At 42.8% G+C, this 16,576-nt stretch overlaps 1 protein-coding gene across 1 annotated transcript in view; it reads left to right on the top strand.

Annotated features, from left to right (window-relative positions):
* Positions 1 to 16,576, top strand: part of LOC124789950 (solute carrier family 22 member 7-like) — a 134,126-nt gene that overhangs the window by 15,824 nt on the left and 101,726 nt on the right. The window contains exon 3 of the mRNA XM_047257479.1: positions 14,138 to 14,362. Within this exon, the coding sequence (XP_047113435.1) occupies positions 14,138 to 14,362 (225 nt within the window). The remainder of the gene's footprint in view (positions 1 to 14,137; positions 14,363 to 16,576) is intronic.

Genomic DNA, 16,576 nt, shown 5'->3' with positions numbered 1-16,576 from the left:
GTTCTTTCCTTTACTGGTGGTATTGTAAGAAAAAAAGTAATGTGTTAGAGTGTAGCCGCAAATGTCAAACAGAAAATATTCGAGAAGTCTCCAGTAAACCACAACTATGCAGTGATTGAGTGTGTAGCTTATATACAGGGTGTTCGGAAATTCCCGTTACAAACTTCTAGGACTTGTAGAAGGAAATGAGTCAATGATATTCTGAATTGGAACCCATGTCCTGAAACATACCGTTTGCGTGCTACAACCATTTGAAAACATGTTGCTGGAACAACCAGTTTTACATGTAGTTGATGAGGCGTGACTCAGTACTTAACCTGTTTTACAATTCCCTTATTAATAGGCAAAGAAATTGCTCGTATGCTCTTGATGGTTTCTCTTCAACGTGATGCAGTACGGCTTCTTCCAATTCGGATATGCGGCATTTCCTCGGAGAACCAAAGTCACGCCTCCTGACGGCGAAGTTACGTCTTTCTCGAAGCAGTTGCGTGATTGTGGGGAAAAGATTATGCGATTGAGTCAGACATTGCGGAGAACGATCTTGATAGAGGCGACGAGCAGCTCTTCCATTACCATGAGCTTCGCCATTCAGGATAATGTGGGAGTATTCTGCAAACCATGACTCAACCATGTTGCTTTGACACTGACAGACGCATGAATGAGGCTCGAACCAAATGTTCAAATGTGTGTGAAATTTTATGGGACTTAACTGCTATGGTTATCAGTCCCTAAGCTTACACACTACTTAACCTAAATTATCCTAAGGCCAAACGCACACACCCATGCCCGAGGGAGGACTCGAACCTCCGCCGGGACCAACCGCACAGCCCATGACTGCAGCGCCCCTGGACCGCTCGGCTAATCCCGCGCGGCTAGGCTCGAGCCAAGTCAGATAGATAGGATAGACGTCAGATAATACCGACAGATCCGACGTAACCAGCCCCGACTATGCCTACCCTGTTGTACACCTATCTAGCAAACATTTTTTCGAACTGCTGTAGCACGGAAATTCAACGTTTCCGGAGATGGGTTCCTGATTAGAATATTACATACTCGCTCGCCTCTATAAATCCCAGATGTTTGTAATGGGAATTTCCGAACATCCTGTGAAATGAATTTACTCTCTGAGAACGGTTTCACATAAATCCTGGCAGACCTCGGTATTATTTGTGTGGTGAAAGGATTGAGGGGGAGGGAGGAGATCAGTATTTAATGTTCCGACAACAACGAGATCATTAGAGACAGAGCTCAAGCTCCGATTATCGAAGAACGGGGGAAGAAATTGGTCACTCCCTTTCAAAGGAACCATCCCAGCATTGGCCTGAAGCGATTTAGGGAATCACGAAAACCCAAAATCAGGAATGGCAGAACACCGATTTGAAGCATCGGCTTCCCGAATGCGAGTCCAGATTGGTCATTTGAAGCGTCGTCCTCCCGAACGTGAGTTCATCTTGGTCACTTGCTTTGCGTGTTCAGAAACGTAAAACTGGGTACTTCATAAAGTGCAAAGACGTATTACCCTATGGTTAAAATATCAATGAGTCTCAAGTGGAATCAATCAACACATACAAACACCTAGGTATAAAAATTCGTTGGAATATGAAATGGAATGATCACAAAGGTTCAGTCGCAGGTAACGCTAGTCACAGACTTCAGTTAATTTGTGGGATACTGGGAAAATGCAGTGAATCTACAAAGGAGATGTCCTACAAATCATTCGTCTGACCTATCGGGATCTATACCAAATAGGGAAAACAGGACATAGTGAACATATACAAAGAGCAACAGAACGATTAGAGGTTTGTTTGAGTCATGCGATAGCATTGGGGATTGCTTAAAAACCTGAACTGGCAGGCGCATGAAGATGGATGTCAAGTATCCTGCGGAAAACTTCTTACGAAGTTTCAAGAACTGGTATCAAGTGAAGAATACCTCATTGCTTCCGTACGGACCGCGAAGACAGGTTTAGTCTAATTAAAGAGCACGCACAGAGGTATTTAGGCAATCATTCTTCTCGTGCTCCATACCTCTATGGAATGGGAAGAAATTCTGACCTGGCGTACGTTAGAAGTGCCCACAGCCGTGCTACCCTCAGTGCTCTGCAGAATATTTATATGTTTGTAGAGCATAAATATAGATCATATAACATGGATATACTTCACTAAATTACATGGGGGTAACCAAAAAGTTTCTGTTTTAGGGCGTCGTTGTGGATTATAACCAACTATGGCAACGTGAACTACGGCGACCTTATTACCAATGCATGCAAACTGTCTAAAGCCACCGTTGTGGAATGGTGGGCCAAGTTCCGCGGTGGTCGTGATTCGACACGAGACGCCGGTCGATCAGGGAGGCCAGTTTCAACTGGAAGACTTCCATGGGAGACATTCGAGCATCCCCCTCTCCTCTCTATAATCATCATTTCTCCCCATGCGAATATCACGCCCTAGGGCCCTTGAAAGAGGCCGCCAGTTCTTGTCGGACCAGGATGTGCAGTTGGCAGTTACGAACTTCTTCAAGCAGCAGGACACGGTCTTCTACCAAAGGCGTATCTTCAACCTGGTGCGTCTATGGGATGATTGCCTCAATGCCCAGGACTATTTTGCCTGATTGACACGCCGATTCTGGAACGTACGGCTCTCAAACGGCATCGTTTTGATCACCCCTGATAGTAAAGCGAATGTATAAAATCGGAAAGCACTGCCATCAGTGTACTAAATGAACGAGACGTATTTGCGAGTGTCTTGAGTATTGTTAAAATCCAGTATGTAATATTATACTCTTCTGTAAATGAGAAAACAACTATCAGAAGCAACTCTTCGTGAAACGCTTCCGTAATGTTCTAATTCTCGCTGGATACTTACAACAAAGTTCATTAGAAAGTAAAGGACTGTAAGATATTATTAACATTCCTAATTGTGTGAACTGTTATCTAGAAGAAGAAAATATAGTATTAATAGGAAACATCCCAGAAATAATGTAATTATTGCAAGTTTTTATTTACACAATACATTATGCTCGGAATAAATGTTCTATACAGGGTTTAGCTAAAAGGTATGGCCGATTTTTAAGGAAATATTCCTCAAATACAGAGGAATAAAATGTATTATGTGGACATGGGTCCGGAAACGCTTTATTTCCATATTAGAGCTAATTTTCTACTTCTCTTCATAATCACATTAATCATGAGAAACACACAGAAGCAGAAAGCACAGCATTGTATGAAATGCTTCCTTACGCCCATACGAAATATTCAAAATACTTTCTTGGTTACGTTTGGTTAGAACGTACAGTAAGTTGTAATTCTTAGGTCCACCGCCAGTCTTTAATGTTTCAATGGAACGAAGGCACTGACAATATGCGACTGATTTTATTGCTTGTGCTGACATGTGACTGACGTCTTTGTTCTAATACCATCAAGCAGCCTGCATAATTCATGGAATAAAGCAATTACAACAAACGTCACATCGTGAACTTGACAGTTACTTCACTGAAGAGCCAAGGAAACTGGTACACCCGCCTAATATCGCGTAGGGCCCGTGCGAGCACTCAGAAGTGCCGCGACAAGATGTGGCATGGACTCGACTAATGTCTGAAGTAGTGATGGATGGAACTGACACCACGAATCCTGCAGGGCTGTCCATAAATCAGTAAGAGTAAGAGGGGGTGGAGGTCGCATGTGAAAAGCACGTTGCAAGGCATCCCAGATATGCTCAATAATGTTCATGTCTGGGGAGTATGGTGACCAGCGGAAGTGTTTAAACTCAGAAGAGTGTTCCTAGAGCCACTCTGTAGCAATTCAGGACTTGTGGGGTGTCGCATTGTCCTGCTGGAATTGCCCAAGTCGGTTGGGATCCGCAATCGACATGAATGGATGCAGGTGGTCAGACAGGATGCTTACGTACGTGTCACCTGTTAGAGTCGTATGTAGACGTATCAGGGGTTCCATACCACTCAAATTGCACGCCCCACACCATTACGGAGTCTCCACCAGCTTGAACAGTACCCTGCTGGCATGCAGGGTCGATGGATCATGAGATTATCTCCATACCCGTACACGTCCATCCGCTCGATTCAATTTGAAACGAGACTCGTCCGACCAGGCAACACGTTTCCAGTCATCGACAGAGTAATGTCGGTGCTGACGTATACAGGCGAACCGTAAAGCTTTGTGTCATGCAATCATCAAGGGTACACGAATGGTCCTTCGGCTCCGAAAGCCCATAGCGATAATGTTTCGTTGAATGGTTCGCACGCTGACACTTGCTGATGGCCCAGCATTGAAATCTGCAGCAATTTGCGGAAGGGTTACAGTCCTGTCACGCTGAACAATTCTCTTCAGTCGTCGTTGGTCCCGTTCCAGCAGTATCTTTTTCCGGGCGCAGTGATGTCGGAGATTTGATGTTTTACTGGATTCCTGAAATTCACGGTACATTTATGAAATGGTCGTACGGGAAACTCCCCAGTTGATCACTACCTCGGAGATGATGTGTCCCATCGCTCGTGCGCCTACTATAACACCACGTTCAAACTGAATTCTTGATAACCTGCTATTGTAGCAGCAGTAACGGATCTAACAACTGTGCCAGACACGTGTTGTCTTACATAGGCGTTGCCGACCGCAGCGGCGTATTCTGCCTGTTTATACATCTCTGTATTTGAATACGGATGCCTGTACCAGTTTTTTTGGCGCTTCACTGTATAACGGACCGCTTAGAAGGTCCGTCATTGGAAGTGAATATTCGGTCTGTCGGGACGATGCAGCTGCCGTCCCACGGCCGGCCGTTGTGGCCGAGCGGTTCTAGGCGCTTCAGTTTAGAACCGTGCGACCGCTACGGCCGCAGGTTAGAATCCTGCCTCGGGCATGGATGTGTGTGATGTCCTTAGGTTAGTTAGGTTTAAGTAGTTCTAAGTTCTAGGGGGCTGATGACCTCAGATGTTAAGTCCCACAGTGCTCAGAGCCATTGGAACCATTTTGCCGTCCCACACGGGCGTTACGTGTTCGAACGGTGGGCGAGAGAGACAGGAATCTGTTGAATTCGAGCGTCACTGCAGGTACACAGGCGTAAAAACTCTATATTATCACATACAGCTGGAGCAGACACAGTTGCGTGTCCTTGTCCAGTGGGTGCTGCCAGGCCTCCATCCACACGGTCTCCGTACCTGGTACACTAGAAGCCCTTTGGCTGAAACAGTATGCTGATGAAGCATGTGGCGGGGGCCAGATGGTGTGTGCGCAGCGACTGTAAAGCAGGATAGCCGCTGTTAGCACGTCCAGTGGCCGCGACGTGAAGGCTCGCAACGTTGCCTTCATTCCGTGGGCAGGCTGGCGGCGTCGAACCACGAACTCCAAATAGCCTAACCGGCTGTTGATGAAGCAGGCTGTTTGACGCAGAACCGCTGAGCTGTGTCGCCGGACTCATCGCTGCTGGTTGTCTCACGAGCATGTGTGTCTATAATGTCCCTGTGCGTACTTGTTTTTTGCCACTGAGCGACGGTTAGCACGCACGAGCTACTGACGAGATCCTGCGATACCGCAGTGCCTGTGTTGTGAAGAAGTACGATCAACGTTCCTTCGGACATGTATGCATCTTCGAACGAACAGGCACTGCACTATGACAGACTTGAAGTGTATTCACAGTTGCGAACGTGAACCATCTCCAGCTGTATAATGCAATGACAACAGTGAAAATTAGTGCCGGACCGAGACACGAACCGAGATTTCCTGCTTTGCGCGAGTGGTTACCTTAACCGCATTTTTTTCGCTATAGAACTATCTTATTACAGGTTGGGTAGTAAAACAGTTTCATATCTGTACACAAAATAAGTCCTCAATGTTACCACAACTTTTCAGCGTTCTCTTAAAAAGACAATTGCTAGTTTAAAACGCATCTGCTGAATTACCTATAAAAGATGTATCTTATATATGAATACAAAAATCTTGTCCTTTTAGATTCCTTCGGCTGTCCAGCCAGACCAAACTTCCATATGTCGTCGTGCATGTGTTACACCTGTACTCTACATACCATTAATGTTACTCCCATACCGACAGACATTTTATTTGCAAGTCTGTAAGTATGAGGCAACATTCTTTCAGAAATATAAAATATAAAATGATCTAAAGGTAGTTATTAATTCCTATCCATAATCTTTTACACATTACATTAATAGAAAGTCTTCTAGGAATAGAAGGGGCTATCAAGGAGAAACTTTCTCAGATTGTTTTCAAATTTTATTACGCCGTCTGTCAGGTATTTTATGTCACTGAATAAGTGATCAAAATTTTTTGTTGCAGCATTGTGTACCTCGTTTTATCCCAAAGACAGCTTCAATGTGAAGTAATTAATGCCATTTTTCCTTCTGGTATTGTAATTATGTATCCCATTGTTTCTTTTCAACTGTAGAGGATTATTTACAACAACCTTTATGAGAGAATAAATATACCGGGAAGCAGTAGTGAAATGCCCAGCACCTTAAACAGATGTCTACAAGATGATTCCGGATAAGCATGGCATATTATTCTTCTTGCACGATTTTCTGCAATGAAGACTTTATTTTATATATATATATATATATATATATATATATATATATATATATATATATATATATATGAGTTATCCCAGAACATTATTCCATACGATATTATCGAGTGACAATATGCAAAATACATCAACTTACTGATCTGTCTCTCCCCAACAGTTACAATGATCCCAAGCGCAAATACGTCTGAAATTTATTTATTTATTTATTTTTTGGAGTTCCGAAATGTGTGTGTTTTTTTCGATTTAATTTCTCTTCATTATGGACCACTGAGAATTTGGAAGTTTCCAGCCTGTTTATCATTTTCACAACATGTGTTACACATGCCATTGGTGTAGTACCCATACTAAATTTGCAGAACTCAATATGTTATACATTTTAAAACTGAGGGTCAGACCGTTCGCAGAAATCCAGTCAACGATACGTTTAGGAACTTTGTTTACCATTTCTTCTGTATCTGTGTGTATGCTTGTATTGATAACAATACTAGTGTGGTCTGCAAAAAGAACTAATCCTGCTTGTTCTATATTAGACAGAGGATTGTTTACATATCTGAGGAATAGTAATGAACCTAAGATCGAACCTTGGAGAACCCCACACGTAATTTCTCCCGAGTCAGAATTACGTCCCTGGACTATATTGCTTGAATTATTAAGCACAACTTTCTACATTCTTTTTGTTAGATACGACATTATCCATTGGTTGGGTATACCATCAATCCTACAAAATATCAATTTATCTAGCAGAATAGTGTGATTCGAGTCAAATGCTGTAGATATGTTGCAGGAAACAGCAAACGACGCTGCCGCGAGGGATTAGCCGAGCGGTCTTAGGCGCTGCAGTCATGGACTGTGCCGCTGATCCCGGCGGAGGTTCGAGTCCTCCCTTGGGCATGGGTGTGTGTATTTGTCATTACGATAATTTAGGTTAAGTAGTGTGTAAGCTGAGGGACTGATGACCTTAGCAGTTAAGTCCCATAATATTTCACACACATTTGAACACACACCAATCGACGCTATTTTATTTTCAATAGAGTAACCATTCTGAAACACAAGCTGTGATTTGCTAAGGATGTTATTGTTGCTAAAGTGAGATACTATAATAGAATACATCACTTTGTCAAAAATTTTGGAGAATGATGTTAGTAGTGCAACAGATCGGTGGTTATAGCCATCTCACTTATCACTCTTCTTAAAGTGGAGTTTAACAACAGCATATTTCAATCTCTCTGGCAGAATGCCTTGAGTTAGTGATGCATTACATATTTCGGATAAGACTAGGATTAATGCATTGCAACAGATGTGTAGTACTCTTGGAAACACCATCAAAACCAGATGAGACATTGTACAATTTTCTCTATTTCAGGAGGACAAGCTGGTTAATACATTCATATGATTCAACTTCATGAATGTTGCATGTTCAACTTACTGTTGTGATTTTGCTCTGGAAGTGTTTGTCTACTACATTTAAGAAATGATTATTAAATCTACTTGATACCTGTGACTCATTTATAGCCTTCCCATTTAGTTCAATAGTGATGTTGTCTTGTTCTGTGTGTGGTTTTCCTGTCTCCCGTGTCACTACATTCCAATACAACCTTAAGTCTGTTTTCGAAATAACTGATTTCTGACTTTATGTCATGTTCATTGATGTTTGTAATAACCTTTATTAGTAATTTTAAGTGGTTTTTGTAGAGTGCAAATACTGCAGGATCCCTACTTGTTCATGCCAGAAGATATCTTTCCCTTTTCCTTTCACAAGAAACTTTTATCCCTCTAGTGATTAATGATTTTTCACATGGCTGTATAGTGTTTTTTCTGTTTAGCTTGAAACGTCCCCTTAGAAAAATTTATGAATTACTGTGCTGATAAACCTCTTATGTTATTTGATTTTCGAACAGCTGAGCAAAACTGAACGTACTCAGACATTTCTCTCTTTACTTATTCTGATCATCACTAAACTGACACACAATATTTTTAGCGCAACGCAATCTGGCCTTCAATAATCCCTACAAAAGAATGGCCCTGACTAACAATAACTTATACCTTTCATGAATCACTTACCTCACAAAAATCTTCGTTACTCGAACTACTGCAATACAGTGAGCGCCAATACTGCCAGCTAAATAAAGGATTCTAACTACTGAAGGCACTAACTACTGATAGGCACAGTCAGCAAATGAAAGATTTTGATAGAGAACAAACAATGTATTTACCTTAATAGTGTTCAAAAGTAATAATATATATATCAGTTCATGACATCTAGTCTTACAAATTTACTGTTTCTGATGGACACACGTCCAGATCATCCGCTCTCAAGACTCTGCCATCTCTCTCTCCACATCCACCACTCCTGGCGACTGACCTCCAACTGCCCAACGCTACGCACTGTTAACAGCCAACTGCCCAGCACTACAATAGCAAATTCCAACAATGCAAACCAGCCACAGACTGCACACAGCACAGCCAGTGATTTTTATACAGAGCGCTACGTGGCGTTACCAATATAAAAACCTAAACAGCCTACTTACAAGCTTATTTAGAAAGTAATTTTCAAATAATGATATGAATTTATTTGTCCTGGAGTCATTAATTATTCTAATTGTTTCCCACTGAGGAGTATCCAGACTGTAAGACAGTATGTTATTTACCGTAACTATCTGTGCATCATGATCAGAGAGAGCGTTTGTTACTGGGTAACAGTTATTTTCTTGCGTCAGCAAAGAAAACATCATCAGTTAGGGTTCTATTGTCTTTATCCACCTGTGTTGGAAAGTTAACTACCGAGATCTAATTGTAGTATTCAAATAAGGTTTCCAGATCATTTTTCTTATCAGAATCCGCTAGAAAATCTACACTGAAGTCACCACGGACTATTAACTGCTTGCTGGTGTCAGATTCTACACATTAAGGAATCCAGATTCCTTAAAAATATTTCAAAATTTCCCAAGGGGATCTGTATACAGCTACAATTAAACAGGAACATTTTTTCAGCATTAATTCAAAAGCACACACTTATGTGTGTTGACCACTACACAATCTGCTTGTTTTACTGTTTCTGGACTTGTGTTCTGTCTTTATATATGTAACAACTCCTTTCTCACGTTAGTTCTACGTGAGTAAGCTGGAAATAATGTAATCTTTTATATGTAACTTATCTAACCCGTGCTTATGTGGTGTTCAGACAGACAAGAAGCATCTCTTATACCTTATTACTCAGTCCTCTAATATTCCGATGAAATAAGATAACCTTACCTTTCGGTGCATTCTTAAACATTATAGGGGGCTCTTATGTTGCCGGCCGAAGTGGGCGAGCGGTTCTAGGCGCTTCATTCTGGAACGACGCGACTGCTACGGTCGCAGGTTCGAATCCTGCCTCTGTCATGGATGTGTGTGATGTCCTTGGGTTAGTTCAAGTAGTTCTAAGATCTAGGGGACTGATGACCTCCGATGTTAAGTCCCATAGTGCTCAGAATCATTTGAACCATTCATTTTTGCTCTTATGTTATTTTCACTTCTTTCTAAACAGGGTGCCTGAATCCTGGTACTAACCTAAGAATGATGCATCTCTGACACCAGTAACCACAGCGTTCTTATTGCCGGGAAGGTCTTGTACGTTCGACGCATATCCAACGTCAGCTTACACAAATCCCATTAGGTGAAACGGCGCCAGCCCCTACGATAACAGCCCTCACCCTCAATTACACAGGGGTGACACGGTCGAACATTATGGCAAACGGAGAGCCACTTGGAAGACAGGGAAATCAAAGTGCGCACCAGTAGCATGTTTAGGACTGACCGACACAATGAAAGATTCGTCTCAGCTTGAGGGTGGTCGCCCATAGACTTCACAGAGAGATTCAGACGAGAGAATGGTACTGCACACTAGGGTTGATGTGCAGAAATCACACATTCATTTTAACATGGAAACCCACATACACAAACAGAGATCATGGACGGAACATAGAACGATTGTCTCCTGTGGTCGTCTTTTAGCGACCTGTATATGGCTGACCCTGCCTGATGTCATCTCACTGGATCAGGTTTTCCTAGGGGGAATCAATAACATCCATACAGCTCTATGTCGATTCCATGACATAATAGCCCTAGCGAGTACACGACCCATCACTAGATATTAGTCAAGATTTGATCGGGTGGATCACTTGTTCCTGACATCCGTTCTCCAACACATGCGGTACCCATAGCAATTCATAGATTTCGTAATGCGTCTCCTCCGAAGGGCGACCCCCAGGGTGCTCGTCAATTGTCGCCTCACGCAGTTCCTCCAGATTCCCACAAAAGTGCGTCAAGGCTTCCCCCTTGTCAACCTTACTCTAGGCCCTGAGATTGGAACTACTACTTAGCGGCCACCGTCGATCCCTAACCGCACTAACGTTACGTGGCGTCCCATTTCGCAGTACAGCATATGCAGACGACTTGGTTCTCGAGCTCCGCAACGGTGACGATGTAACCAACGCACTACACTGTATTGACACATATGGTGTGGTTTCCGGCAGCGGTCTCAATGTCACCAACTGGTAGCCATGGACATAAGAGACCCCCCAACGTGTGTCAACCCCATACAGCTTACTGATACCTCAAATACCTCGAAGCAGAAATTCACGTTGACATATGGCGCACTGCGGCCCTTAACTACCGCAGCTTGCTATAACGAATTCGGGTCAAGATCACCAATCTTCGTGTGTTGACGCTCGACTTTCTTCAAAGGACACACTAGGTACGTACTTAATTAGCATCACGCGTTCCACAGATAATGCATGTACTTCCAGTACCGTTACTAATGACTCGACGTATATTAGCGGCATTCGGAGCGTACGTATGTACAGACATGCTCTCCGAAGTCATTTATGAATCGCTGACCCTTCACACAGACAGAGGACGTTCACGACAGAGCGGCGGCTCTGTTTATCAGCTCGCATATCAAAATGGTTCAAATGGCTCTGAGCACTATGGGACTTAACATCTGAGGTCATCAGTCCCCTAGAACTTAGAACTACTTAAACCTAACTAACCTAAGGACATCACACACATCCATGCCCGAAGCAGGATTCGGACCTGCGACCGTAGCGGTAGCGCGGTTCCAGACTGTAACGCCTAGTACCGCTAGGTCACACCGGCCGGCAGCTTGCATATCAAGTTGCCTGGAGAGTTTGACTAGTAGCTGCTGGAGTCCCTGGCTCTGTCCTCCCTTACGTCCCTACTGACGGTGGAAGACATACCCCTATTTCGGTCATTTTTGCTTCGAACACAGTTGTGTCTGTATCGCACTACCAACGACGAAACAGGCGACGGCGCGGGCCATATATCACGTTTTACGACGGAGGCATCCACCAAACGTCGTGGAGGCGAAGAACCCTCATGGCAGTTTCAAGATGGTGTGGCGGACAATACATGGGGTTACGCTGGGTATAAAGTCCCATCAACATGGTACATTGCAGTCAACGGTAAACAGGTCACCCGATGGCAGCTCCACAAGATACACATGGCGAACTCGTCTATATGCGCGGATGAGCACCGTCTCAGATGTAGCGGAGCAGAAGATGTATGGCGCTTGTTGCAACAAATTTTGGTGTACTTTATACGAGTGATCGTCGAACATATTGCATTTCGGCTTCTACTTTTTCCGAATCAACCGGATTTCTTGCCCATCAAAACCCAAGCACACATGGGTCTGTGGCACTTAGTGAACTATTTGTTTCACGATGGACCTGAAGAAATATTGGACTTTGGAACTACCTACAAGAATGTTATTGTAGGATTATACGAAACCCAAGGTACAGGTAATATTTTTCTAGTTATTTAAGTAGTGTGCTATGCGACCCTCTACGCAGCTGGATCATCAACAAGTAGAAGAAGGTACCCATTGACTGAGCTGACGAGCACACGACCGATTATCGGTGGAATAACCTACGACATGCATGAAGACATACCTGGACGATCAAGCGTTAGGAGAGCAACGACGCACCCTTCTGCATTGTGCAACGAAGTACAGTTTCCGTTTCCCAAGTACACGTATATTGCCTCGGCATAGGAATGTTCTGTTTCCTAAGCAGGATGCGGTGCCAGTTGAATGTACTGTAGATCCAGTAAAAAGATTAAAATAAAGAACAAGAAAAAGTCCCAATAATGATTTCCCCTCACCACTCCCAATCCCCAGACAGTGAGGGACATACCGAGGCCAGGTCTCGGGTTACGACCCCTATCCATTCTGCCCTCCATGCTCGCTTTTTCGAAAAAAGTACTACAGTAATACATAACGTTGTGGTTTCTGGAGTCGAAAGATATAGTATAGCATCTCGGCATACGCAAAAAAATAAAAGTTGTTAAGGTGAACGCTCGCGTAAAGCGGGAAATCCGGGTGCGAGTGCCCCTGCAGCACAGACTGTCACTATCGCCATTCCATTATGCAGCTGGAGGTGGTTCATATTCACAACTGGGAATAAAGTTCAAGAGGAAATATTGAGTCGCGCCCCGTTACTGGTGTTGCTACACGTCGAGGTAACGCCGGAACTGTTAACTGATGTGCGATCACCCGCATGCCTCTGACGGACGATAAATGAATGACTGTCTCTCGAAATTTCTTTGTGTCGCAGTACTCCATCGACAGTGGGATATTATATTCATGAATCAATTACGAAATTCTTAGAATTTATTTATTTTATGATATGTCCTAATCGAAAGTTTCCATCGTATTCGAGTAAGTACAGACCTTAATTTTGTGGAAGAATTTCGTTTTCCCTCTTCTTCTTAGTCTTTCAGAGATGCGCCTATATTTGTTCAACTGTTGAAGTGCGTTCTACGCTCACTGTTGTAGCAAGTACAACAAATACTGTTCCATCTTTCCTCCTGATCGGATGACACATCTTTCCTCATTGGTTGTTTGTAAATATAATACATGTGACTTAATGTCTCCACGTTACTTGAATCAGACATCACAATTTCCTTGTAACCTTCTTTGTCTCCATCGGCTGGATGCTATGGACTTCGTCTTATATTATTAGCTGACAGACGGTTGATGAGTTAGAAGGTAATCCTCTTAGATAACCATAAACAGCTATTCGCATTTATTACTGAATTTTTCTTAAAAATATCTACCGCTAGAGCTCTGAAATGCGATGACCCAGAAAATTATTACATTTTTGAAGTAGTTCACTCATCTACTTGTCGTTTTACTTGCGAGTCGTTGACATTGTTGTGTAGACATTTTATGCGACAGTGTGCTGTCGTCTCTAGTGAGCATAAAAGAATATACCCGAGATAAGAGAGGTGACACTTCAGCTCAGCAACTGTACTGACTATTTTGTATTTTCTGTGACGATGTAATGGAAATTAGTATACTGTAATTTTTCACAAGCTACATAGAACACGTTTGTTTCTATGCTGTTTCATATTTCTGGTTTGTTATCAAACTGTTTCTTTCATAGTCTGGTGTATTTTCTGTTATCAGAAATCGAACAATGTTTGACTATTCTAATCGTAAGTTGTTAACCACACTCTGGCTACTCAAAACGTATTTCCAAAACATAAACGTACTCTCATTCAACAGTGTTTTTGAAATGGATTGAATTTCGTAGAGAAGATGGAAAGTACAGCAGATGCCTAATGAAGACGCCAGGGCAAGACAACGAAACGATGGCCTGTATCCACGGCTGGGACTACGACACCACATGGTTCTCTGTGACTGCCGCTTCCCAAGGGAACTGGGTGTGCGATAAGGAACTGTACCCAAACACTGTGTATTCCGTGAGCCACGTCGTTTCCACCGCCGTTGGAGTTTTTATGTTTTACATTGGTGACAGGTGAGTGCCTGAAACCACAGTTAAAATGTATTGCCAAATGCAGTGCTGCATGCGATGTGGCACAGGGGGGTTGGAGTTAGTGTGTTGTTTTCTGCACGTCGCCATTTCAACCGCTCTCAAAGATCAGATATTTAGTATATAGCATTTCCGAAAGGTCCTCTGAATTTCTTATATTTTTAACGTTTACATACTTTGAAATATTCCATGTATGTGCTAACAGCAGCACTCTCCATCGAAGTGAGTTCTGTTCCGACTGTACGTTCGTGTTCGTAATAAAGGTGCTTTCAGTACTTGGTTTTATACGACGGTCGTTGAATAAAGAATGCTCCGCAATATTTTCTCAAAATATATGTATTTGTAAGAGAGAATTTGACGACAGTATCAGTCAACATTTCTTTTACATGCGTGATTTCTGTACATAGCCCCAATCACATTTTATGCCCCTGTGCTGTATACAATCAGGTATTCCTTTAAGAGGTAGAGCCCTGCACCCGAAGCCATGTTTTCATTCCTTGAATTACGATCTCACCATCTTCAAACTGTGTCGAGCCAACGACCGAGTTGTGATGCACTGGTCTCCACGGGTAATGCCAGCCCCGCAGCTCACCACGCCGGGAGCGATGATTGTGACAGCACGTTGCTTGTAACGATTGTCTTGCGCAGACGTCCTTCTGATGATTCATTGTAGACCTGTAATATGTCGGCATTATTAGAAACGTAACATACATGTAGATGAAACACCAAATTTGAAGCGCCTGAAAGGATGTTTTCCAAAAACCCTAATAAGTAATAGTTGTAAGTAAAGAGAAAAATAAAAGATTGGGGCAGTAGTCATTGAGTCACCCTCGTACTTCATTTATGATCCTGCTTTCGAATTTGGACTTGATTGTGGTTATTATGTGACATTATTTGGTGTAGATAGTGGGTACTTTGGAACGTCTACATCACCGTGGTTCCACCGTTAGCCAACAATAAGCTGTCGTCTACACGAACAGCAACTGGAATACCAGCTGCATAGAGCTCCCAAAGTCCGTATGTTCAGTTAACCAAAAGATTCCTAAATGGAACTTCAGGGATCCATCAGCGTATTCCGGAGACGAAGGTCAGGACCAACTAAATCACTAAACGGATCCGATACATTCGCCAAATGCAACATGTGGGATGAGGAGATGGGTTGATAAACGTGTTGTTTTACTTGGACTGCACAGCCAAGAGGTTGTTCGAGAACATCTAAGAGAAGCCATTTAGCTCGGACAAATTCCAAGCTGTACTGAAGAAATCCAATTCCCAGAAGTGCGATTTAAGAACTGGGCCCAACATCATGACAAACGACATAGTCTTATATACGGTATGCTTTGGCCCTGTGCCACATGGTCAATCAGACTATGAAATGCTCCAACAAAACCTTATATTTGATGAAACAAGTTGCGGAAGATACGTATAAAGCTCTTCTGGTAAAGGATGTTGCAATAGCTAAGGAATTCATCACACAGTAGCAGCAAATCGAGGAAATGCAGCAGAAAAGAGTCGGACGAATTAAGTATTACTGGTCTCTCGGATTGGTTTCTATTCACCTTGGTGTGTAGGGTGCCAACAAATCACCTTACTTTCGGAAAAAAATATCATCCACACAACTCTGAAGACTGCAAGAGCTGACGAGTGCGAGAATTATAGCATCATTAGCTTAACAGCTCCTGCAGCCAAGTTATTTACAAGAATAATATACACAGGAATGGAAGAGAAAACTGAGGCGGTGTTAGATGACGATCACTTTGGCTTTAGGAAAGGTAAAGGTACCAGAGAGGCAATTATGACGTAGTGGTTGATAATGGAAGCAAGACGAGTTCATAGGATTTGTCGACCTGGAGACCTGGAAAAAGCGTACAACAATGTAAAATTCTGTAAGATGTTCGGAATTCTGAGAAAAACTGGGGTATGCTACAGGGAGAGAAGGGTAATATATAATGTAGACAAGAGCCAAGAGGCAATAATAAGAGTCGACGACCAAAAATGACGTGCTCAGATTAAAGTGGGTTTGAGACATTGATGTAGTCTTTTGTCTGTACTGTTGAGTCTGTACAACGAGGAAGCAATTATGGCAATAAAAGAAAGGTTCAGGAGTGGGACTAAAATTCAGGGTGAAAGAATGTCAGTGATATGATTCACTGATGACGCTGCTATCCTGAGTGAAAGCGAAGAAGAACTGCATGATCT

Source organism: Schistocerca piceifrons, chromosome 3 (assembly GCF_021461385.2).
Source record: "Schistocerca piceifrons isolate TAMUIC-IGC-003096 chromosome 3, iqSchPice1.1, whole genome shotgun sequence".
NCBI classification, from domain to species: domain Eukaryota; kingdom Metazoa; phylum Arthropoda; class Insecta; order Orthoptera; family Acrididae; genus Schistocerca; species Schistocerca piceifrons.
Note: the sequence above shows the minus strand (reverse complement) of the source record. Positions and strands in the feature narration are given on the sequence as shown.